The sequence below is a fragment of the Jaculus jaculus genome, chromosome 10, assembly GCF_020740685.1.
Source record: "Jaculus jaculus isolate mJacJac1 chromosome 10, mJacJac1.mat.Y.cur, whole genome shotgun sequence".
Taxonomy (NCBI): domain Eukaryota; kingdom Metazoa; phylum Chordata; class Mammalia; order Rodentia; family Dipodidae; genus Jaculus; species Jaculus jaculus.
Genome location: NC_059111.1, coordinates 98,519,524 through 98,546,194, shown reverse-complemented (window position 1 = coordinate 98,546,194; position 26,671 = coordinate 98,519,524). Strand labels below are relative to the sequence as shown.

The 26,671-nt window shown below is 41.4% G+C and overlaps 1 protein-coding gene and 1 pseudogene across 1 annotated transcript in view; both read left to right on the top strand.

Annotated features, from left to right (window-relative positions):
- Dgki (diacylglycerol kinase iota) overlaps positions 1-26,671 on the top strand; it is a 499,206-nt gene that overhangs the window by 295,795 nt on the left and 176,740 nt on the right. The window contains 7 exon segments of the mRNA XM_045160292.1: positions 3,471-3,584; positions 4,946-5,083; positions 9,036-9,114; positions 19,186-19,241; positions 20,351-20,413; positions 21,589-21,662; positions 23,749-23,860. Coding sequence (XP_045016227.1) covers positions 3,471-3,584; positions 4,946-5,083; positions 9,036-9,114; positions 19,186-19,241; positions 20,351-20,413; positions 21,589-21,662; positions 23,749-23,860 — 636 coding nt within the window.
- On the top strand, positions 11,827-11,976 carry LOC123464339 (annotated as a pseudogene).

The window sequence follows — 26,671 nt, the reverse complement described above, 5'->3', positions numbered from 1 at the left end:
CTGCGTAAGATAAAATGGGCTAACTTAGGAACCCCCCAATATAGAAGGGGAGGGGGAGAATGTGAGAGATGGCGAAGAGAGCCTCCTCTGCCCGTTTCTTTCTCTGGATAGAGTATTGAGTGCGATTCTGTTAAGTTCTGGTGCCTGTCCTGTCTGGTTCTTCTCAGGGCTGTTTGTGTCTGCGGGCGGCGATCCCTGGCCCTCGGGCTTTCTGGATGTTTACGTACCCTTCTGTGACCCTCTCAACCCCTTCTTGCAGTTTACTAAAGCTGTCTGCTTTCCCCACGGTTTGGGGTGCTTTCAAGAGCATGGGAGTGACGCCTAAAGACCACACTCATCACTAAGAGTCTAGCACCTGGCATTTTTGTTTTCTTTCCTTTCAACAGCAAACTTTGTTGGTACTGTCAGACAAGAAGAGCTAAGGAATGCCTGGGTCACCGTCTAAAGGATGAGCTAAAAGCACATTGCCCAGTTGGGGGGAATCAGTGTACTTCTTGACACTTACAAAGATCTGCATTTTCAGAGTCTTGCAACGAGCGAGCATCGTAGTTTGCCTCTTTAGAAAGTGAACGTGACTTTGCCTTCTGCTGTTAGATAGACAAAGCTTATATTCTGGGGTTGAACCATTGTGGATGAGTAAGGTTTTTAGATGAAGCCAAAAGTGATCTCTCTCTCTTTCTCTCTCTCTCTCTCTGACCTTTAATTTGTAGGGAGAACATGATTACATCTTGCTGTAATCTGATTAGAAAAAAAAAAACAAAACAAAAAACTATAGGTTAACTGAATGTGATTCATCAATTTCTCTTTCTCTTCCCTTTTCTTTTTTGAGATGGGCTGTCTCTATGTTGCCCAGGCTGATTTTGAACTCTTGGGCTCAAATATTCTTCCTGCCTCAGCCCCCTGAGAAACTGGCTTTGATTAATCAGTTTCTGATTATTTTTTCCAGCTGCAGATTCCAAAATCTGCTGCCTTTGCAATAGTCAGGCTATTCCCAGAATTGAGTTTAATATTATTTATTTATTTAGTTGTTTGGTGGTGGTGGGAATTGAACTCAAGGCTTTGGTCATGCTAAGCAAGTATCCTACCATTGAGTCATTTCCCCAACTCCCTCCCCTTTTTATTTTACTGTGAGACAGACTTTCACTAACTTATCCAGGCGAGTCTAACCATCTTCCCTCAGTTTCCCCAGTATCTGGGATTACATGTGCATCCAGGCCCAGCTGTGTTTAGTTCTTAATTGAAAACTTCCTTCTCTATAGTAGTGAAGATATTTGCCACTGGTATGTGCCATATGTAATTCTGAATGCCAGGTCTACTGCACAAACAATATGATATTAAGATCACTTAACCTTCCAAGTCTCAATTCCCTCACAAAGTAAATTTAAAAAAAAAAAAAGTTATTTATTTCTTTATTTCAGAAATAGAGAGGGGGGGGGGGAGAGAATGGGCACACCAGGGCTTCTAACCACTGTAAATGAACTCCAGATGCATGTGTCACCTTGTGCATCTGGCTTACATGGGTACCGGGCAATCAAACCTGGGTCCTCAGGCTTTGTAGCCAAGCACCTTAACTATTACACCATCTCTCCGATCCAAAATATAAAAATTTTAAAACATTATCTTTATAGTTTTTTTTTTTATATTAGAATGTATTAACTGTAGAAAATAATGGGTTTCGTTGCCACATTTTGAGGGTGGATGGAGCAGTTTGTTAGAGGAGAGATCTTAAGAGTCCCATGCACAGTGGAGTCTGTGTGCCATCTCTGTTTCTGTGAGCTTTGCGAATAACCATGATGCCTTGCTTACATTAGCCCAACTTGTTTATCTCTTTATTTCAACTGCTTTTTTTCCTGTTTGACATATAGTAGGCAGTGTTCATTAAATGCACTGTTATTGTTTTGAAAATCACCACAAATGTGGAATGAATGCAAGTCACTGCTTTGCTGAGCTTTGAATGAGAGAGCCAGCGAACACATATCCTTGTGCAGGCATAGGTCCCCAGCACCCGGGGATAGCGAGGCGCCCCGGAGCACCCCAGCGGTGGGGAAAGAGAGAGGAGGATCCCTGTGGGTTGCTGGCTGGCCACATCTGAGCGCTCAGAGTTCAGGCACAAAATGACATGGAGAGTAATTGCCGAAGCCACCTGACATAGACTTCTGGCCTCTGCACATGTGTACACACGTGTGTACGCCCTTCCACACCTATGCCTACACACATATGAACATGCATACGTGCCACACACACACATAACTATGCCAAAAAAAAAAAGAAGAGGTAGTGCATACCATTTTGTTTTCTAAATTTGAGGCAAAATTGGATAATGTCCAATGGGGGAATCAGACCATAACCTTTGAAGTAATCTCTTGACATTTGCAGCAATGCTGTGTGAGCTTCGGCCCCAAACTTCTTGAGTCAGCCTGTGAAACACTGCTCTTCTGTGACTTCATAAAGACCTGCAGTTTTGTTTTGCTACTTCTAGGTTCTGAGTGAATTTTCTGGTTAGTTTTAATATGACTATACACAAAGCCTCATGTATCTCAGCAGAAAGAAATCAAGTGAGTCATCTGACTCCAGTAGGTAAGAATGCATTTTCTGTCCAGACCTATAATGGACACTAGGTCCACACATAATTATGTTTTCATAGGACTCATTAAAGAGAACACAGGGCTATTTAGGAAAATACTACTCATTTCCAAAATGATACCGTGGAGGGTAATGATTTAGTGAGTGCCTGCGTGGGCCATGGACAATGTCAAAGGCCTGATCTGCACTTCCGTTTAACCTATAAACAACTCTATGACATGGGTATCATTACCCCACTTTTAAGATCAGGTAAATATGTCTGAGTGATGTTAGCTAACTTTACCAAGGTTTTGTAGCCAATATAAGCCAGCACAGAGACTCAGGCTGATTCTGAGTTTCATTTTCTCCTTACCTTGCCCTGTTTTATTACCCCTGAAAGTCTGTCCTGAGTTTTAAAGTTCATCTCTAGATCAACATGCAGATGAATGAGTATCATTTCTGCTTTATATGGTAGGGGATGGGATCTAGAGAAATGGCTTAGTGGTTAAGGCGCTTGCTCGTGAAGCTTAAGGACTCAGGTTCAATTCCTCAGTACCCACGTAAGCCAGATGCACCAAGTGATGCATGCGTCTGGAGTTTGTATGCAATGGCTAGAGGACTTGGTGTGCCCATTCTCTTTCTCTGTCTCTCGCTTAAGTAAATAAACAAGCAAATGAATAAAATAGATGATAGTGCGCGTACAAATTGGTCCTTTTCCTAATCAGAGTTTTACTGTTTCAAACCACCTGAAATAAGTGGGCTTTCTGTTCCCTACTCACTCGATTGATAGCTAACATTTTATGGAAAGATAAAACCATTCTGCTCTTCCCAGCCCTCTCCTTCAAGTTGCATTTGTTGTGACTTATTTGTCTTTCTTTTCTCTCTTCTGGTCCCCAATGTGTCTGCAGGTGGGCTGGATCCTCTCCATCCTGGATGAGCTGCAGCTGAGCCCTCAGCCTCCCGTGGGGGTCCTTCCTCTGGGGACTGGGAATGACCTGGCTCGGACACTCAACTGGGGAGGGGTAAGAGCTGCTGTCGGAGGAGGCCACCTAGACCACGGAGGACCAATTGCATCCCTAGGTCACCATGTGCTCACGGGCGTGTGTCACAGGAGCAGCTTGCTGCTGCTATCCAAGGAATAAGTTAGGAGTGACCATCAAAGGGCTTGATTTTATTTGTAGTTTCTTTGGTTTACAGTCAGCCCAGGATGGGGATGTTTGTCGTGAGAAAACAGTGTAGCTATGCACCGAGTGCGGCTGTTGTGTCCGCTGGAATACAGTGGGTGGGTTGGCCTCAAGTTTTCACGTCAAACTGTCTTGCAAGGTTGAATTCATTCTTGACCCTCAGCCCTGGCCAGAACCACAAGGCTGGTTTAGCTCTACTCTCCTTCCTTTGGGAGAGCCGTGATTTCTTAAAATATTGGGTTTTTCTGATTAGTGTTGTTGTGGTTTTGGCGATACAGGTGTCTGATTGTCCTCAAGTGGAGCAAACTTCAGGCAAGTGTGGGGAAGCAGGTCTCCTGTGACTAACTGTCTACCCCTTTTATACATTTTGTGGTACTAAGAGATAAGAAGGCACAAGATACTAACATGTATACAAACTTATCAACCTTTTAATCTCTTCATAGTAAGACTATTGCCTGGGTTCCATTTCATAGAAAAAAATGATCTCCAGATATACAACAGATGCTAATCTGGCCTTTAGGTAAATTAACCTTTCATAGTTCTTCTGTTGATATATTTTGAATTGTTTTTTAGTGGGAAGTATATAATACAAACATTTACATGAAACCACTAAGTTATTATTACCAATATTCATCTCTCATATCAAAAAAAGCCAGTATTTGACATCTTGTCCCCAGAGGATCCTTGAGGAGTAAGTAACTCATCACAGCCCTGCCCCTCGGGCTGATGTGACTCAGGTCACCCAAGGACGGTGTCCTGACGGATGACCAGGGACTGGTGAACACCGAGCAAGGCTAAAGGAGAAAGTTGCTTATCAAGATGCCTGCCTCCATACTTCCTCCTTTTGCCTCACACATTTGTTCTGTGAACCTCCCAAATTCCTCTAGTAAAAGACCTGAGGAATCCTCTCTCTCTTTTTTTTTTTTTTTACTCAAGCATGCCCCCCAGCCCACTCACGAATGGGTCCTGGTGCCAGCAATAGTTAACCTCAGCTCAGACCAGCCGAAGCTAGCATTCCTAGGTGCCTTACATGTGAGCAGTTCTCTTTAAATTACCCGAAGGAAACGGTTCACTGTCCCAGCTTTGCTGGTGTTAACACCAGCAGAACCGAAGCAGGATTCCTCCGTGTCGCTGCGCTGCTGGCTGCGTGGGCTTCGAGTGGAGTCAGCAGTTGGTCTGTGTTCCGCTTCTGTCCTCAGGGCTACACCGATGAGCCTGTTTCTAAGATCCTGTGCCAGGTAGAAGATGGAACCATTGTGCAGCTGGACCGGTGGAACCTCCACGTGGAGAGAAACCCGGACTTGCCTGCAGAAGAGCTCGAGGATGGCGTGTGTAAGGTGAGAGTCCTTCCCGCAGCACCGCGGGAGCCCGGGGGGCATCCACCCGCATCTCAGCGTGCACGCTCCTGGCTACGGGGAGATTCCCTCTGTAACATAACAAGCTACCCTGGAGTTTCTACCTCCTGAGGTTATGATGGCACAGCCTGCCCCATTGACCCTTCACGACTCAGATTTCTTTCTCATTTCCAGAGCCGTTACGGTCATCAACTTCACACTAGGAGAAAAAAAAGCATACAGATATTTATTTGTTTCTCAAGTTAACTGTTAACCATCTATGAGAAGGTGGAATATGAATGCATTCCTAAGTATCAGGAACACGACCTTTCTATAAGAGAGAAAGCCTCAGAGATTTCTGGCCAGTTATCAGCCATCCCTATGCGTACCAGGTATTAACTAAGCCAGTATCGTCATCTGCTTGGGATTTGAAAACACCTACATAAATGCTTTGCCTGGAGGTGACTCAGTGACTCGGCTTTATTTTAACCCAAACCAAGGGCCATTGGTGTAAACCAAAGGCCATAGGTGTAAACCAAGGGCCATAGGTATAAACCAAGGGCCATAGGTATAAACGTTAACCAGGCAACCCCACTGCAACATTTGCTTCTAAGTTCTGGCCTTAATTTCTGATCTGTTTGAAAGGCTGCTGAGGACACACACTCTAAGATGCCTTTCCACTTTTTTTCTAGGATAGTGTTTCCAGCCTTTTGTATGCCTAAGAAAGTGCAGATGTGCTTGTTAGAATCCAGATTCTGAGCCCCTATCTCCAGAGATTCTGAGTTGAGCATGTGCAGGATGAGGCCTGGGCATTTGTGCTTTCCAATAGCTCCCCTGATATTTTTGGATCAATCCAGTGCTCGAGGCCAAGATTTCATGGTTGTTTCATCCTTAAAAGAGATATAACCTCATATCATTGCAGACCAAGCCAAGGCCCAAGACTTATTATTTACTGTGGTTCCAACCAGCTGTGATAGATCCAGAAGTTTTTTATTTGGCTAAAATTGGCAAAACAAAATTTTACCTTCTATTCATCTTTTTCATCTAAACTGATTCTCACTCAAGTTTTATGAGACATTACAATTGCTAACTTATTGAATTCACCATGGAATAATATTGTTTAATAAAAAGGCTTGTGAAACTTTCTAAAAAATATTTTTTATTTGCCCTTTCTCTCTCTCTCTCTCTATGTGAGAGAGAGGGAAAGGAAGGAAAGAGAGACAAATTATGGGCACATCAGGGCCTCCTGTCACTACAATTGAACTCTAGACATATGCGCCACTTTGTGCATCTGGTTTTACGTAGGTACTGGGGAATCAAACCCAACCATCAGGCTTTACACACAAGCACCTTTAACCACTGAACCATCTTTTCATCCCTGATACTTTTAGCTAATATTTTAAATTGATTTATAGAAATCTAACAGAAAATAGCCAAAGTAAAAAGAGGAATAGTACCATATGGAAATTTTCAGGCCCTTCTACTAAACTTGGACTGCTTAGGCCTATAATTTACATTTCTTCCCAATAGCTTCTTGATGCAGCCAGAAACATCAATCCGGATAATTAAAGGGCTTTGGAAATGGATTTTGGAGATGTGTAAGAAATTGGGGCACATTTTTCCTGGAAAATGTGAATAACTTAAAAACAGTAAATTGGAATATTATTTAGGGGATGGCGACCAGATGTTTTCCTTAGCTATCTGTAGATGTTAAGACACAAGTCAGAATTGTAGCCAAAAGAACATGCATGGTAGAGGAGAGGAATATGCCTGAGCTTTTGGCAACACCACCATGCTGTATTTACTGGGGCTGGTATTTTGTTTAAGGGCAGGGATTGGACATTCTCAAACATGTAGCCAGGACAGTCAGACATTATTTTGGAATTGCTCTCTGTGTTTACTTTCTCTACTTTCCAGTTTGCTGAAACCCTTACTAAGGGCTGTTATAGCCTCTGAATCATTTCAGGCTCAAAGGGGCTTCTTGGCAGGGTCCTTCCTTCCTTCCCTCATAGACAAGGCAATCTCCTTTCTTTCTCTTGCACTAATATATATATTTCTCTCTCTCTTTCCCATTTCTTCTTTTTTTTAAAAGAAAATATTTTATTTTTATTTATTTATTTATGAGAGAGAACAAGAATGGGTGTTCCAGGGCCTCGAGCCACTGCAAATGAACTCCAGACACGTGCCCACACGTGTATCTGGTTTACATGGGTTCTAGGGAATTGAACTTGGGTTCTTAGGCTTTGCAGGCAAGTACCTTAACCTCTAAGCCATCTCTCTGGCCACAGCCCCATTTACTCTTATTGGCACCACATTTTCCTTTCAGTCAAGCAACAACAACAACAAAATATTATTGATTAAGGGACATAGGTAACACTATAATGAGCTTTGGAAATCGAATACTTACAACTGAAAGCAAAATGGTACAGTTCAGTTTGAGACATAAACCTGACAATTCCCTTAATTTCATATGTATCTTGTACTCTGAGTTGCAGAAGGAAATGGAAGAGAACTACCTTTCCCTTCTGGTTGTTGTGACATTGAAATGAAGCTTGAAAATCACATCCGTTCTGCAATTTCAACAGGGCCCTTTAGGGTTAGTTCTGTCTTTTATCAGCTTATAGCAGGGACAGCTAGGGACCCAGGAGACCGGGAAGAAAAGGCAAGAAGCAGAAAGAGAGGCCGAGTAAGTGATGGAGTCCTCATTAAAATCCTGAACCGCCTTAGTTCTGAATGGTAGAAGAAAACTTGGGTGAAGCGTTTTACCACGTGCCATCATTTCATCTTCCTTCTCTTTCCAAACTTGTTCCAAGTCCAGTCTCAGCCCCTTCTCTTCTAGTACCAGAAGTTACCACTCAGTCTGTGTGTGCTTTCTGGCTGTTTGAAGATTTTTGAGGTCATATTAAAGATGTAGGTTTGAACAATTAAATGGGAATCATATATACATACATCTCGTGTGTGTGTGTGTGTGTGTGTGCACGCATGTGTGTGTTGGTTGCTATAGCTGTATGTGGACAACAGCTGAAGTAAATAGTTTTGTTGTCTTATTTCTTTTTAAAAATATTTTTAAAATATTTTATTTATTTATTTGAGAGAGAGAGAGAGAGGGGGAAGGAGGAAGAGAGAAAAAGAGAATGGGCACACCAGGGTCTCTGGCCATTGCAAACAAACTCCAGGTGGATACTCCCCCTTTGTGCATCTGTCTTACGTCGGTCCTGGGAATCAAACTGGGGTCCTTAGGCTTCTCAGGCAAATGCCTTAATTGCTAAGGCATTTCTCCAGCCCCATTGTCTTACTTTTTATGTGAGTTCTGTCTCTTTTAGGCTACATCATTCATATGCCAAATATATCCTCTTGAAAAAGTGTATCCACTGATGAGAGAGGTTAGATGTACTCCTAGTAATTGGGTTTACTTTCTAAGTTCACTTAGTAAATTGTTCAAATGTGCATGTCTTGGCCTAACAAATTGCTATACTACAATATATGCAAGAATGGTTCTTACTGGATAACTTATATCTGCACCCCTTATTTCCTGCACATGTTGTAATTCATGAGATTATTTCATGTGAGCTTTCATTAATGAATTGACTCAAAAGTCTCATACAAGCCCGTCTTGGTGGCACACAGCACTTGGAAGGCTGAGGTAGGAAGATTTCTGTGAGTTAGAGGCCAGCCTGAGACTACATAATGAATTCCAGGTCAGCCTGGGCTAGAGTGAAAACTTCACTCAAAAACCAAAGCCAGACCAAAAAAAACAAACAAACAAACAAAAAAATCCCGAAATACAAACAAACACACCCCCACAAAAGTCTGCTCCATAAATGCCCTCTGCCTTGAGCTGTGACTGATCTCTTGCCCACAGGCAGCCCCAGAGGTCGGGCTGATGCTGAATTTTATTTTTCTCTCTCTAGTGGGCTGTGTGCAACTTTATTTCTCTTTTTGTTCATCATTGCAGCTTCCTCTGAATGTCTTCAACAATTACTTCAGCCTTGGATTTGATGCCCACGTCACACTGGAGTTCCATGAATCCAGAGGTGAGAACACCGTCCCATTTCCATCTCCCTGGTAGGAAGTTTGCAGCAGGTGTTTTGCATGTTCCCTTCTGTTTGCATGCCACTTAGGCCTTTGCGGTGGGCTGCAGTGCTCCTCCATCTAGACTTCCTGATGACTCTGGCAACTAGACTAGGCAAGAACTGGCTACAAATGGGGCATTCAGGCCTAGCTCTTTAGGGTCTCAAAGATAATGCAATATAGGGACAGCAGTACATCCTAGGTCTTAGGACTGTTAATCTTTAAAGTGTGTGTGTGTGTTTGAAGGTGGGGAAGGCTATGTGAGCATGTCCTGGGGATCAAACCAAAGACTTCACGCGTACTAGGTCGGTACTCTACTGCTAAGTTACATCCCTCGCTTTGACTAGAAATGTTGAAGAAAGTGAACTGATGAGATAAAAGATATCCTTTATTGATCATGATACTTTTAGCTATACAAACCATCAGGGATAACAATGGACTACTTCATGACCAGAGCCATTAACCTATGATAGGGAAAAAAAAATGAAAAGAAACAAACCCTAGGCATGCTAACACGTCAGAGAGGTGGTTAGCATCAGAGAAGTTCAGATTGAGAGAAAGGAATGTGGTACTGGCTGGATAGGAAAGTGCTGGAGTCTCCCCAGGAGGGGACAGGTGTGAAGGAGGCTGAGGGGTACTTTCTGGTGCTAAAAGAGGTTGGGACAAGGGTGGTATTGTAGCTAGCTTCATGCTTCTGGCACAGAGAACCCAACCAAAAGCAGTTAATGGCAGGAAAGTTGTTTATTTTGGCTTACAGACTCGAGGGGAAGTCCCTTGATGGCAGGGGAAAGGATGGCATGAACAGAGGGTGGACTTCACCTCCTGGCCCAAACAGCAGCAGGAGACTGTGCCAAACACTGCAAGGGGAAGCTAGCTATAACACCCATAAGCCCATCCCCCAAAATACACTGACCGTAGGAGGCTACAGTTCCCAAATTTCTACCAGCTGGGGACCCAGCATTCAGAAGACATAAGTTATGGGGGACCCCTGAATCAAGCCACCACAGGTGGGATTAGTGCAAGTTTTGAAAAAAAAAAAGAAGAAAAAGGAAATAATAATGTTATAAAATATGTCATCCAAGTTTTCTTATGCCATTCAGAACTGAGGAAGGTTAGGATTTTGAGTTAGACTTGGTCACTTCAATCAGTCCCTCCTTGCCTCTTGATCTCTCTCTTAAGCTCTCTCTTTGCTTTCTTCTTACTACTGTAACTATCGTCTGTATGTCTGCCATTGCTTCTTATCTACAACTATGTAAGCACCTCCTTCCTTATGAATGTATTTATACATAACTGGAAGTAATGCTAGAATGTAGGATACAAGAAATTTGGGAGATGAAAATGATATATAAGGAAGTATGTAGGTATATTTCCTCAGGATCTACAGAGCTCACATGGTTCTAAGCCATGGAATCTGAAAGACAGCATACTGAAAAGCTAGAATCCAAGGTTTCGTGACATTGCAGAGAAAATTTTCACTGTTCCACATAAGTCCACAGTGGAGGTATGGAGTCCTGTCGCTCCAGTACCAAGCACAAATGAGGCACATACCTACCAAGTAAGGCCCGTGTAGAACTTGGAATCTCTGATAGACTTTGACCTTTCTGGTTTGATACGGCTTCGAAGACAAAGCACCTGTGAAGGTCAAATTTTATGCCAAACAAGGGCAATACCGACTGGAGAAAGAGCCATAGTTTAGCCTAGCTCTCTGAATGACTAGGAAGTCAGAGACAAAACATATGGATAATAATAAAAATAATCTCAAATATTCCACATCATAAACACTCCCAGCCTTGCACATTCCTGCTATAGCTTCATGCTGAGAATATTTAGAGAGTGCTATGTCACGGCCATTGTTTATAACCCGATCTTCTTTCTGTGTTTAATGAAAGCTCATTTGGCCAATAACCAGATTTCATTTTTCATTTCTTAGCCCATTTACTTCTTAGCACCTTTAAGACATTCTGGATCTGGGTATCTTAGTTACAAGTTTCTCATCTTTTTTTTTTTTTTTTTTTTTTTGAGGTAGGGTCTCACTATGGCCCAGGCTAACCTGAAATTCACTAGGTAATCTCAGGGTGGCTTCGAACTCCTACCTCTGCCTACCAAGTGCTGGAATTAAAGGTGTGCTCAAGTTTCTCATATTTCTTAATAATAAATTACACAATCATCAGATATCCATGAATTTCCCAGAATAGATATCCTGGCATCAAAAGCGGCCTAAATGACTGAGTGCTCCGAATGAGTTCATCCCGGTGAACCTGATATTGCACCCAATTGTTCGGAATGTTACCTTAATGATATACTTCCCTGTACTGTGAAGAGATTTTTATGCAACAGAATGAGGAGAGCAAGAGAGAGACAGCAAGGTGCACAAGGATCAGAAGGCTTACAAGGGAATTCTTTTAAGGAAGGGAGTATTAATTTTGGAGTGACATATGCAGATGTTTGAATACGTATGTTTTGTAAGCAATTATGAAACTAGACTAAAGGGTGCTAAATACTAGCCTTTGAGCTCATTGCTAAGGCGTAGTGCAAGTATTTCAATGTGGTATGAAAGGGAAGTGCAAATGTTTTCCAAATCTCACCTATGGGGAAAACTAACCATGAAGAGCTAATAGAATTCTTTTGACTAAGAGTAGTAGTTAGAAGATTCATGAAAGGAAAATAAATGTGGTATCGCTTCTTGGCCTTTTGGCTAAGATCAAGTGTAGAAGTAGTAACAAATAAATGTACATAAGCTATGAAACTAGATTTTGCTGATATTGTGACATGGTAGCTACCTAGGTTATCTGTTAATCTATTTTTAACATTAAATACAAACAATTAATTCTGCATGAAAAACTTAAGCTATTTTCTTTCTGATTTTTTTCATGACATTTGTTCCTATAAATTCTCCCCCTATTTGTTTTTAATCTGACTACTCAGGAAATTTTAAGTAAAGCTGTAAAAAAGAAATAAAGATAAATGAGGTTATATTTTACATAAGCTTTAAAAGAGAAATAAAATAAATAAGGTTACATTTTCAGTGAGGGTGAGGCTGATTCATTTATGTTGGTAGATGGTGACTTTTTCAAAACCAAGACTACTTGTAATTCAGACTTCATCCTGTTCTCAGACACACTCACTCACAATTTAAGACTTCATCACAAAACTTATTATTAGCTACAAAATACCTGCAGAGTGACTAATGTCTCATGAGAGCCGTTGTGGAAAAAGTGAGCTTGGATTGGATAATGTCAAGAAAATATAGTTATTTTAAATTGGGAATTATGCCAATCCAGCTACATATAATGGACAATAAATATCAAATGCATGAAGACAGAATTTTAAAACAAATATAACTGCAGAGAGAACCTTTGGCATAGATGTGAAAATAGCCCATCAAGTGGACAGTTCTTAGCATAAATACTTGCACTGTATTTCTTTTAGAAGGGACCATGAAAATTACATTTATTTTGGAACAGTTTATTAGTGTCGTTATTGTGCAGATGGTCTTGGAATTGCCAGTTGAGCATCGAGCAGTGAATGGCAGCCTTAGTGCTTATTTGGAATTTGTGGATAAAGAGGGAAAAACATTTACTAACTCGAGTTCCCGCATGTGAGAGAAGGAAGGTGTACTCCATCCCGAAGTGCAGAGGTGCTTCTGACTCTCAACGTGACGAAGCCATTCACGGGCGAACTCTTTCTACTTAGGTATCAGAAGGTGCCACGGTTTGGACAGCGTTTTGAAATGTAACAGGACTGTTCATTTGATTGTTACTTGGAGCATCGCCCAGCACTTTTGTCGTCATTGCATTATAGCAGTGCTTCAGGGACACATTGAAAATATTCCAATAAATGGCTGTCAACCGTGATTATGATTATCAGTGACAAAGTCAGGTCTCGGTTCCCCAGCCTGTGAATGAGATTGTCACTTTTTGGACATGGACCTTAGATGCATCATACTTTTAGTCAGAGATTGGATCTGATCTTTTACTGCCTCATTGATATTATCATTCATATGAGCTGAAGCTTACACAACCAGGACAAGGGAACACAATTATGACTCTAGAGTAGGCAGTATTTAAATTTGATCTGAGATTTACTGAATAATTCAGTTCTCACTGAATGTACACAGACACGGAGTTCAGCACATTTCAAAAGACTATTAATGTTTCATGATTTATATCTTAGAAACCCAACAGATTTCTTTTTAAAAAGGTGTGTTTGGGCTGGAGAGATGGCTTAGCGGTTAAGCGCTTGCCTGTGAAGCCTAAGGACCCCGGTTCGAGGCTCGGTTCCCTAGGTCCCACGTTAGCCAGATGCACAAGGGGGCGCACGCATCTGGAGTTCGTTGGCAGAGGCTGGAAGCCCTGGCACGCCCATTCTCTCTCTCTCCCTCTATCTGTCTTTCTCTCTTTCTCCCTGTGTCTGTCGCTCTCAAATAAATAAATAAAAAAAAAATAAAAAAAAAAAAGGTGTGTTTGCAGCGGTTTGCTAGATTGCATCACTGCTGAAGACATCGCTAACAGGCAGAGGGTCTGTCCGTGGTCTAGGCACCGAAGCTCAAGCAAGTGCAGTTTCTCTGGAGAAACCCTCATTGCCTGCGCTCTTTGTGCGAAACCTTCTTTACCATTTTGAACTTGCTATAGGATTCCTACTCATTTCTCCAGTGTGCCTCTATCTGGAACACGTGATCACCCCACCAATTATGTAGCCATCTCTCATAGTGTATGTAACATGATGTCTTGCTTTTCCATCTTCAGGCTTGCTTCCCCCACTCTAAACTGTATGAGGGCATAGAAGAACATCTTGTTACTTTTTACAATCATCCTGATTCATTGTTCTGTGGCTATCTCAAGAACTGTTTGTTGGGCTGGAGAGATGGCTTAGCGGTTAAGCGCTTGCCTGTGAAGCCTAAGGACCCTGGTTCGAGGCTCGGTTCCCCAGGTCCCACGTTAGCCAGATGCACAAGGGGGTGCACGCGTCTGGAGTTCATTTGCAGAGGCTGGAGGCCCTGGCGCGCCCATTCTCTCTCCCTCTCTCTGTCTTTCTCTCTGTGCCTGTCGCTCTCAAATAAATAAATAAAAATTTAGAAAAAAAAAAAGAACTGTTTGTTTCAGTATCAGAGCGTTCAATTTGAGGTTAGGCCCCATTGATTAAGATAAGTAGCAATATTAGGTCATCATGTAGTAAAGGCAAGATTAGTTGTGGAGGCAGTAAATAATACAGGTATTCAGCAGGGCCTGTGGCAGAAGAAGGGTCTAACAGTTACTTTATTGTGGCTGGAACAAAAATACCTTGTTAGGCTTTGGCTTGAGGCTCGTCATAGAAGGAAGGCATGGCAGAGTAGAAGCTGGGTGTCACATCTTGTCATAGCATGTGGAAGGTAGCAGCAAGAGTGAGCTGGCTTTGGAAAGGGAAACCAGGCTAAAAGATCCCAAAGGCCATCCTCAGCAGCACACCACCTCCAGTAAAGCTCCACCTCCCAAACTTCTCCCAGCCGGGGACTGAGTTCTCACAACACATGAGGCTATGGGAACAGCACAAAGGGTTTGGGGCCACTGTTTGCAGAAAATGTAGGCGATAATATGGCTAGAATAAAAGGGAGAAATGTGATATAGAGAAGAAATAAAGGGAGTAAGAGTGTTTCAGGCAGGAAAGAAAAGTACAGAGGGACAGGCGAGCTTGTCATATGGATGAGTTATAATATAAGCAAGCAATGTATAATAAAAGATTTCACAATGGTGTTTGGAAAACGATGACAATGTTGGTGAACAAAAAAAGAAAGACAGAAAATGTCCTCATAGCGGAAGCTGGTGTTAAAAAGAAGCAAAGATTTTTCTTTTGCTCCATGAAATTTTAAATTGGGAGTGGCACTGTTATGAAAGTTGTAGATGGTGTGGCACTTTATTCTGCATAACTCAGGTCTTCAAACTGAGAAAGTGTCGAATGGAGAGAATGTGGAAGATATATGAGTGACGTGAAATTCAAACTGTTTTATAATATGGTATTGCATGCATATTTACATATGTCTTTGAAATGTGCTGCAGGCAAACTGGATTTGGTACAAACTTCACTCAAAAAGTTCAGACTCAAGTAAAGGAGGGGTGTGATTTATATTGGCAGACTAGATGTGTGTGTGTGTGTGTGTGTGTGTGTGTGTGTGTGTGTGTAGGGGTTGTTTTTATGTATTTTTTTTTTTTTTTTTTTAGCAGTTGCCAGTGTTAAAATTGAGTTAGGGAGCCTTTCTTATCAAGGTACATCATTGGCAAAAATGTGCATGTAGGCACTATGAGTAAGTAGTAACTTAGCTAATCATGAAAATGTGTTTTACCCTGTGTCACATGTATCTCAGTTCACTGTCACCTCATTCGTAGGTGTGAGCTAAGATTAGTTGAATGGGATTGGATTTAAACTTCCAAATTTATAGAGATTTCCTTCTGGTGGGGATTGGAAACAAGTTAAGTTACACTGGTGTCCAGTGGACTGTAAACAGAGTAATGGCCTAGATATACAAGAATGGGGCTCACTGTCTGATACCCTTTTTTGTGTGTGGAAAAGAGGAATGGATAGTCTAGAAATTCAGGCAGTTAGTCACAGATGCTTCCACCAGGGGAGTCAATACTGCTCGCCTTTATGATTACCTTATATCAAGTAATAGATGCAGTTTCCTGAGGGCATGAGCCCTTGAACTTTCTAAGTGACCCTTTCTCAAGTTGTTATCACACCGTGTCTTGCTGCAGTGGAAGGGTCCCGTTATCTTCATAATCCCTAAATGTACATCAACTCGCGTACAACCATAGGGGCAAAATCAACCATCCAATTGTTCTTTTTAATGAGCAGTGGGGATGGCAGCACTGATTGCTATTTGCAGACTCTTTCTTGCTCTCTTACAACCTGTTTTCTACAGTAAGTAGGTCAAGGTCCGGCACTAAGCTAAAGTCTTCCCCCTTCCCAGTAGCTGGCCTATCTTTCTGAGTCTGATTTTTGCTTGAAATATGGTAGATGTAAAACTGGGAAAGAAAGTTGGGATTGTGGCTTAGTGCTAGAGTGCTTGCCCAGCATTCATGAAGACCTGGATGGGATCCCTGGTTTCGTCATTCCTCCCTTCCCCTCTGCCAAAAATGATCTAATTGCTAAGACCAGCCCAATCTGGGAGTCCATATGTAGGTTTCTTGTCCTGGTACCAGTAAGATTTCGCTCATACTTATTCTGCCCTCAAGGCCAAGGCATATATTTTAATCCTTCTCCCGTCTTTGATGCCTTTCTGACACCTGTCTGAATGTCAGGTGTTAAAATATATCTGTTTTTAAAGTTACTGATTTCATTGAATTTTTCTCCAGTGAACTTATAGTTGGTGTGATGGCTTTCCTCCAATTTCTTAGTTTTATTCCATTTTTTTTTCATAGAAAATAGTCCATCATTTGGGAAAATGAACCCTCTTTAGAAAATGATCCTTTTAGTTTTGAAAAACCTCATAAAGATGTGAATATTTTCCAAACCATAAATTATAAAACACATAAATGTTAACGGCTGGTATATGATTCATTTCATAGCTGTGGCCATCAGTGCACTGAACAAGTTCTGTGCCAACCCTGTGTCTGGTTTTTCCCATTTCTTAAAACTTGCTTGATAGCTGGACTAGGGCCTATGTTCTCAGGGGAAAAAATGCACAGCAAAGAAGTTTCTCATTTTATTTCTGGTTTCATAAAGCAAGAGAGTTAATGCAACTGAAAATGAAAATGCAAGTCAGCCAGATATGATCCAGAAAGATCCGGAACAACATGTCAATCGTCAGATAAGCTCGACAGAAAGTAGGCAACTATGGGACCAGGAATGGGGCTTGGGGTGGGAGAGAGAAAACAGTATGTGCCATCATATATATATGTTATGATATATATATATATTGTTTATTGTAGTTCGTAAATTGGCTTTTTTGTTTATTTCATGTGTAGGGTTAAAATAATTAGTTCAGTAGAACAGTATTTGGGAAAACTTCAATATCCAGAAACTATATACAGAAACTCTTAAGGCCAATCTGCAAAATTACTTTTCTGATTTTTTTTTTTTTTTTTAGAGAAAGAGAAATAGAGAGAGAGAGGGAATTGGCATGCCAGGGCCTCAGCCACTGCCATTGAACTCCAGATACTTGCCCCACCTAGTGGGCATGTGTGACCTTACACTTACCTTACCCTCATACATCTGGCTTATATGGGATTTGGAGAGTCAAACCTGGTTCCGTAGGGCTTTGCAGGCAAGCGCCTTAACCACTAAGCCATCTCTCCAGCCTTACTTTCCTTATTTTTAAAGTTCGCGGTCCATAGGTCAGTTTCAATGCCATAAGCTACTATTAAGTTCTAATAGTCCTGACAGTAATCTAATAATCATTGTTCCCGGATTATTTCCTGAGGCACTGTTTCTTTTGATAGGGCCTGAGTGAACGGGAGAAACTTTTGTTTTCTGTTAGTGGTGGGGGACTACCGTTCACAGGCAGCATTGGGGGTAGCATGATGTCGCTGCTTAGGTGAAGTACTTGGGAAAAAGACCTGGCCTAGCCTAGGAATCAACCGATGGGATCAAAAAGCAGATATGTAAACAGAGATAGCAGCATCTTTCAGAATGTCTTGGAATTTTATTAGAGAGAAATATTCAAGAGAATATTTCACTTAGGGATTTTATAAACCCTCAAGTTACTGTGAAAATTCTCCAACATAGATCCTTAGTTCATCTTCTTGGGTCTTTAACCATATACCATATGCAGGCAAACTCTAAAGCAAATCATTTTCAGCTTCGGCCATCACTGGGAAGTGCCGAGTCCATTCAGGAACCTCCCTCCCTCTTTCCTACCCTCCTTCTGCTCTTTCTATTCCCCCTCTCTTTCAGTGAAGTATATGTTTTCCCCAGGCCTGGCACTAAAAAGAGCAGATGGACGTTTAGAGTTTTTGCACAATTTGAAAACAATTTGACCATGAACGTTCTATCTGAATTCCCTGTATGTAATCACCTTTGGAAGCCACACCCGGTTTATAAGAAGCCACACCCTATAGAAGTCAGCGAGAGTAATCAAACTCCTGCCTCTTTTTCTGCATCTGTCCTTGTTCTGAATCCCTCCAAGCCTCTGTTTCTTTTTTTTTTAAATTTTTTTGTTTATTTTTATTTATTTATTTTGACAGTGACAGGCAGAGACAGAAAGAGGCAGAGAGAGAGAGAGAGAGAGAGAGAGAGAGAGAGAGAGAGAGAGAGCGAGCGAGCGCCAGGGCCTCCAGCCACTGCAAACGAACTCCAGACGCGTGCGCCCCCCTGCGCATCTGGCTAATGTGGGTCCTGGGGAATCGAGCCTTCAACCGGGTTCCTTAGGCTTCACAGGCAAGCGCTTAACCGCTAAGCCATCTCTCCAGCCCCAAGCCTCTGTTTCTAAAAGAATCCAGAATGTCTTAACTCATAATGCTCACATGTATACCTGGAGAGCTTATAAAACAACCGTTTGTAGACTCCAGTCACAGACATTCTGTTACAGCGAGTCTAGGTAGGGGCAACTGACTTGTGCTTCTAACTGGCTCCCAGCTTATTATAATGGTTCCAGTTTGCAGCTAAACTTTTGTGATACTGGACACCTATACCTGTCATCAGTAGGCCACTGCAGTAGCAAGTGACCTGGAACTGAGGGAAAGATGAGGAAAAAAAGCTGTTGGATCTAGTGGGAATGTAGGAAGTCTGGGGTTGAGGCTAAGAGTGTCAATCTTCTTTTTTTTTTTTTTTAAATTATTTATTTATTTATTTGAGAGCGACAGACACAGGGAGAAAGAGAGAAAGACAGATAGAGGGAGAGAGAGAGAATGGGCGCGCCAGGGCTTCCAGCCTCTGCAAACGAACTCCAGACGCGTGCGCCCCCTTGTGCATCTGGCTAACGTGGGACCTGGGGAACCGAGCCTCGAACTGGGGTTCTTAGGCTTCACAGGCAAACGTTTAACCGCTAAGCCATCTCTCTAGCCCTAAGAGTGTCACTCTTAAGTGAGGTCCCCCATAATGAAACTACCTCTCTTCTTTCACAGAAGCAAATCCAGAGAAATTCAATAGTCGTTTTCGAAATAAAATGTTCTATGCAGGGGTAAGTATATATTTTGTTTTGTAATTGTAATACTCCATAGTATTTAATAATCATTCATTGAGTAATAAAGATACCAACTACATTAAAATTAGCAACACCTCACTCATTTATACCACATGCATTTATATCTATCTATACTTATTCATATTTATTATTTAAAGCATGGTTTTTTTTTCTTTTTGGTTGGTTGAGGTAGGGTCTCACTCTGGTCCAGGTTGACCTGGAATTAACTATGTAGTCTCAGGGTGGCCACAAACTCACAGCAATCCTCCTACCTCTGCCTCCCAAGTGCTGGTATTAAAGGCATGTGCTACCATGCCCAGCTAAGAATATGTTTTTAAAATGAGTTGTCAGTAAGGTGGTTGATGTATATCAATGTTTGGGTTTTAAGTCCTGTGTGCTCTAAGAGTCAACTTTTAATTTTTTATTTAATGATAGAGAGCAAGAGTAAGAGAGAGTTGGCCTGCCAGGACCTCCAGCCACTGTAATTGAACCTCAGACACATGTGTCACCTTGTGCACACGTGCGACCTTGTGCTTGTGTCACTTTGTGTGTCTGGCTTGTGTGGGACCTGGGGAGTTGAACATGGGCCCTTAGGCTTCACAGGCAAGTGCCTTGACCACTAAGCCATTTCTCCAGCCCCAAAGTTGACATTTTTAGGGAGGGATGTGAAGAGCAAACATTAAAGCTAATATAGGAAATGGGAAGACCAGGTGGAGTGAGGTCTGTGTAGACAGTCTTAGCTTAGAAAGTCATTTTTAGTGGTTGCATTCACATTGACGATTGGATGAGATATTGAGCAGAGCATGGCAAATATTTCTACCGAAGCTTACAGGAGACCAAAGGGGACACTTTCTTTTCTCTTTAGGGACATTCCTAGCAGTGAGTGGAGATGAAAACAAAAGATACTCAAAATATCAATGAAGTGCATGTTAAATTGAGAGCAGTTGTGAGAGGCAGTCAAAATCAAAACGAGTCCAGCAGGACATTCTCCAGTTTATTTTTTGCATAATTTGCAATCATGGGGAACCATTTATATAATATAGAAGCTAGGATTTGGCAAAACCATCTGACAAAAATATCTTTTTTCTTATTCCCTTATGGTATAGGCAGCCTTTTCTGATTTCCTACAAAGAAGTTCTAGAGATCTATCCAAACATGTTAAAGTTGTTGTAAGTATTGACAATATTGATTCATTTCATTTGCATGTGAAGGTGACTCACACAAAACCCAAATGTCATTGCGTATCTAGATTAATCACTGGGCTGTGTGTAGGTTACAGATCACTTACTAGGGTTCATTTAATTACCTGACAGATATGAATACTCACCATGTGCCAGGCAGTGTCATTGTTGCTGAGGATGAAAGAAAAGGTGATGAGTTTTACTCTTGGAGAAGCTCAGGTTGCTCATGCAGGAAAGGGACATGCATCACTACATCTCAATGCAGAGCGTGTCATTAAGTCATGCATATATAGTGCTGGCAGCAAGAGAGAAAGGAAAATTGACAAGGAGGGAAGAGGAAGAACTTCACCAAGGAAGTAACGTCAGCTGACTCTTGAAGTACAAAAGGATGCTTGGCAAACAAATAACTTTATTCCAGGGCTGTCTGACGTATCACCATTTATAGGAACACATCGACTTTTATTATTATGTCCTGACTCACTCTCCAGCCTGGTCAAGGCACCTCACTACTGAATGTATGTGTGTGTACATTATACACACACACACACACACACACACACACACACACACACACATTATTTGGTGTGTGTGTGTGTGTGTGTGTGTGTGTGTGTGTGTGTGTGTCCAGTTTTATGTGGGTTCTGGGGAATTGAATCTAGGTCCGTAGAATTGCAAGAAAGCATCTTTACCTGCAAAGCCACATTTAAAAAGATTAAAATATTATGTTTCCTAGTTTTAAAATAAGATGCTCTCAAAAAGCAAAGAAAATGAATGCTTATATACATGACTTGTTTGGGTCTGATATTACAGTAGTGAATGCTACTTCCTTCACTTGAAGCTTTTAATGTCAATGTTCTAGGCTTAAGCGTCTAATAATTCAGGGTGAAGAATGACAGTGTTTTATTTCTTATGTGAGAACAGAAAGAAAATCTTTTTAGTCAAATGGCAATTTTATTTTTATACTAAATTAAAGCACAGTCAAACGCAGGACCCTGGGTCTAGCCGAACGGTAACCAGTGTAAGTCTTCTGTCCTAGTCAGTTGCCTGTGTTGACACAGTCTGGGACCAGAGGAAGATGAGTATGCCATACTGTTGTCAAGGGTAACATTTTTAGACTTGTGACTATTTGAAAACCTCGGCTCTTTCTGTTCTTGTTGTTGCAGTGTGATGGAACAGATCTCACCCCAAAGATTCAGGAACTGAAGTTCCAGTGTATAGTATTTTTAAATATACCCAGGTAAGCTCCAGTCATGCTGTTTCCTTGGGGTATTATGAACATCAGGGGCTATCATTGTTTTTTTGTTTTCCTTTATTTTTAGAGAGAGAGAGAGAGAGAGAGAGAGAGAGAGAGAGAGAGAGAGAGAGGGAGGGAGGGAGGGAGGGAGGGAGAATTGGCACTCCGGGGCCTCAGCCACCACAATTGAACTCCAGACACTTGCGCCACCTAGTGGGCAAGTGTAACCTTGTGCTTGCCGCACCTGTGTGCATCTGTCTTTTGTGGGATCTGGAGAGTCAAACATGGGTCCTTAGGCTTCACAGGCAATCATCTTAACCACTAGGCCACCTCTTCAGACCCTCACGTTTTTTGTAATAAGAAAAATATTCAGGTACAGCCATTGACAATCATTGATCTTCAGGGTATATTAAAAGATTTTAGGCCTGGTAACTTTGTTCTTGTGTTTTGTTTATTTGGTGTTCTTTGGTAACATGAAATTTATCATCTACACTCACCCAACATTGAGAAATCCAGCACTATCCTTGATTGGGAAATTATTTAATTCTCGATTTTTGCCCAGCCCCACTCAAGGAATAATCTATGTGAATAAAAGCTTGCTTTGAGTTTCCCAAGAGCTATTAGGAGAGCATCCAGTCTGATTTGAGTGTGAATTTCATTGTCAGACGATTGCTTGAAAATGTCATGTTGATTACAGGAACAATTTCTAGACAGGATGCCAATGCTCTTTGATAGTATCATACTGCAGGGGAAGAGAATTATTAAGATGGGCTATTTTCACAATAAGCACATTACCTCAGTGGCATAAAATTAGATTCCAGATTCCCAAGCCAAGACTTTGGAAGTGATCAGTCTATAAGCTCTCATTACTTGCCCATGAACCAGTTTAGGCACAGATTCTGCAGGTTAGCTGTACATCAAACGAATTCAATTAAAATGGTAGTTCTAGTTCAGCCCATGTCTCTGGCTTATTCTTGGCAGTGCTCTGTATGATCAGTTGTAGTCCTATTTCAGAGTTATCTCCAGCGTGGTTACTGTAGAAGGCCTCGGATCTCAGGAAACACTGGCTGTTAACATTCATGTAAAATTTTATTTTCACTTTTTATTATACCTCTTTCTAGTCCCACTCCTCTTCAGTATGCATCCCCCCCCCGCTTTTATAATTTCACTGCCTTTCCCTTTTCTTATTTTATTGATTGATTGACTGATAGAGTCTGTGTAATTCACAATCCTCCTGCTTCAGCTCCCACCTCCAGTACTAGAATTATGGGTGTGAGCTACCATGCCTAGTGAATTCCATTTCATGTCTTTGCTGTTTAAAAAACATTTCACTTCTTTTTTTCTTCACTAACCTTTTTCTTCTCCTGTGGGAACTTGCCAGGTCATGTATGTTGTGGTGAATTTTACCCACTGCAGTTCCTTGTTTTATGGTTTAATGAATATATCTTCCTCTCAAATAGTTATAAGCTTATTAAGATTATTCACAATCTATGATAGAAAGCAGAAATGTCTGAATTCTAGGGTAAGAAATGCTGACAAACATGAGTGAAGGGTAAGATGGGTACCAGAGGATGCTATTTTCACAAGGTTATGATATTTTGAAGATAAGTCGATTTTATGTTTTCTATTAGAATGTGTGCAACATCAAGAACAGAAAATTCTTCTTATATTTAATGGATACGAGATCTCAATTGTATTTGTTTTATTTATTTTTAATTTTTACTTTAATTTTAATTTATTTATTTGATGGAGAGAGAAAATGGGCACACGAGGGCCTTCACCCACTGCAAATGAACTCCAGATGCATGTACCCCTTTGTGTACCTGGTTTACATGGGTCCTGGGGAATGGAACCTGGGTCCTTTGGCTTTGCAGGCAAGTGCCTTAACTACTAAGCCATCCCCTCCAGCCCTTTTAAATTTAGTTTTAAACTGACACACACACACACACATACAAACATAAAACCTACATATAATTCCGGGAGCATCCTGTTAGGTTGCCATGTGTGTATACTTTTATGTAAGTAATCTCCAGTGGAGATCAAGAGAAGACTAGGGTATTTCCCATGCTGTTTTGATCTTGTCTTGCAGATATTGTGCAGGCACAATGCCCTGGGGAAACCCTGGAGACCACCATGATTTTGAGCCCCAGCGTCATGATGATGGCTATATTGAAGTCATCGGATTCACCATGGCCTCTTTGGTGAGCAGTACAACTGTGTTATTGAAATAACATGCATTAAAGCCCTAATTAGACTTTATCTGCCCCACAAGATTACTTCACTCCTTATGAAAGAAGTTGTATACTTCACACTGTCCAGAGCTGCTTTGTATGGACATGAACAAAGCCATCATGTCATTCTGCAAACTGATGTACATTTGTTTAAGCTTGAAAAATAAATGAATTTCATTTGATTCTGTTTATTTCCTAGCAGAAATCATTTCACCACAGAAATGACTGAGTATTATCACAAAAGCCATGGCATTTGATACTTTTTAAAATATTGCTTCACTGGAGTTTGGTTATTAAAACCAAATCCTAGTTCTTTGTATTCACCTTCATGTTGTTTACTTATGCATGTGATGGACATGCCAACTGTCACAAGATAAACCTTACAGAAAGGCATCACTCTCATGATGGTTAGTGATCATTCAGTTATAACATAGATATCATTGTGTATCATACAATTGTTAATGCCATATGCCCACCTGTTTTTCAATGAATAAGTAACAAATTAAAATCATATTTTTTTTCACAGTGTATAAAATAGGCTACATTAGTGCGTAGTAAAGCAATTCAAAATAAAATCTCTGAATTTAGCCTTTGGTTAGTTTCTTGTCTGTATCTACATTATCCACCAAAGGCGAGATGTTAGTGAGGATCTAAACCTAGAATAGACCTCATTTCATCTGTCTTGTGAATTGCAAATGAGTATTCATCAGTCACCTCACAGAAGTGCCATTTGATAGGATAATAGATTGTGTCACTTGAGCCGGGCGTGGTGGCGCATGCCTTTAATCCCAGCACCTGGGAGGCAGAGGTAGGAGATCACATGAGTTTGAGGCCACCCTGAGACTCCATAGTGAATTCCAGGTCAGCCTGAGCAAGAGTGAGAGCCCATCTCACTAAGAAAAAAAAAAAAAAAAGATTGTGTCACTTGAATTGGTGATGTCTGCAAAGGTTGGAGGCTGACCAACTTTTGAGGGTTGTAGCTTGGTGTTTATCATCAAGTCTTCTGTTCTAACAGCAGAGATGACACCGTAGAAAGCAAGTCAGATTATTTTGGAAAGGCTGTGTGCAAGGAAGTATTGACACCTCTGTGTTAAGACTACATTGGCCTGTAATGGAATCCAAATGTTCCTGTGTTTTTTCTTACTAATTTATTCACAACCTTACTGTGGGGCACAAAACTGTTAGGAATCTTCAGAGTGATGGCATTCATTCATGTGCTATTGACAGACCAAATGGATATTCCATACTTCCCCAATGCCCTGGAACAAAATTTAAATTCTTACTGGTCTAAAACGTCAAGGTTCTCTGGTTCTCCAGCCCTCTCCTCTTCCAGAGCTCATTAATCAGACATCAGGGCTTAGAATATCCCTTGGTGCTTTTGCACCCCAAGCCATTGATCATGCTGTCTTTCTTTAACACGCCCTTTATTTTTATTTCTCCTCCTCTTCTTTCTCCTTCCCTTCTCTTCCTTCTCCTCTTCCTCTTCTTAATTGTCTTCCTCCTTCTCTTCCTCCTCTTTACCTCTTTCTCTTCCTTTTACTTCTCTTCCTCCTCCTCCTTCTCTTCCTCATCCTCCTTCTCCCTCTTCTTCCTACTTCTTTTCCTCTTACTCCTTCTCTTCCTCTTCCTTCTTGTCTTCCTCCTTTATATTCTCCTCTTCCCTCTCTCCTGCCCCCTCTGCACCTCCTTCTTTGTCTACCTCTTCTTCCTCTAATCTGTACTTACATCCGGTTGCTGGTGCACTCTGATTTGGTTTGGGTGGTTTTCTTTAGTTGTCTGACTAGTATCTGAACAGGAGAGCTGGGACAGGTAGAAAATGAATTATTTGCTGAGAGTTTGGAGGAAAGAGTCTTTACCCACAAAGCTAATGACTAGTGGTGGTAGCTGGCTGGGTGCAGTCATAGTTGTGCGCTACAAAATAGTGACGGTCTGGTTCTACCCCTCATCTAGCAACTGGAATATTTCTAGACAAAGATTTCTTTTCTGTGGTTACTTTGTGTAGGAAACTCAGGTTGACGATTCTTCCTGTATTTTCACTCACATCCTCTGATGATGACTGGGTTTAACATGGCCTTGGAACTTTGGATATGTATCTTATCAAAAATTCAGGTCTACAAGTCTTCTCTTTGAGTTTGGGTGTTTCTATAAATACATTGAGGAATCAAGTATGATGGAAGTGATGCTAGGCAAGTCCCAAGGTTGAGATGTAAAGACCATGAAGTATATGGGAAGTATAGACAACAAGGATCATAATTAATAGGAATTGTGTGTACAGGAAGTAATATTTAATATGTGTCTTTTCCCATTCGGTGTCAGTTATCTGTTGAATCCACAGATGTTGAGTCTGTAAGTGACATGCTCCTAGGTGACTGGTTAATGAATGAGGCTATCAAAAATAAAGTAAAATAAAAGCCTAGTTCTCAAGGTGTCCTGTTACAGGAACTAACGTGGCACCCACAGTCTGAGGGAATGATTATGAACATGGAAGGAGAGCTCAAAGCAAACGAGTTTATGAAACAAGACTTTCATCAGAGATTTCCGAGAGGAGGCAGGTATCTGGAGAATGCAGTGGTCCCTCCTGTGGGAGGAACTGACCTATGAACACGTGTCTCAGAAGAGCCATTAGTAGTGGCTCTGAGTAATGGCACATGCAGCAGGCATGAAGAATGATGGGGCAGACGCAGAGCTATTGAGCTGTTAATGAGGATCCCGTGGGAAATGGTGAGGCAGGGTCAGCCTGGTGCTTTCTAAAATTGTCTGGATGTCAGCATGGAGGTACCC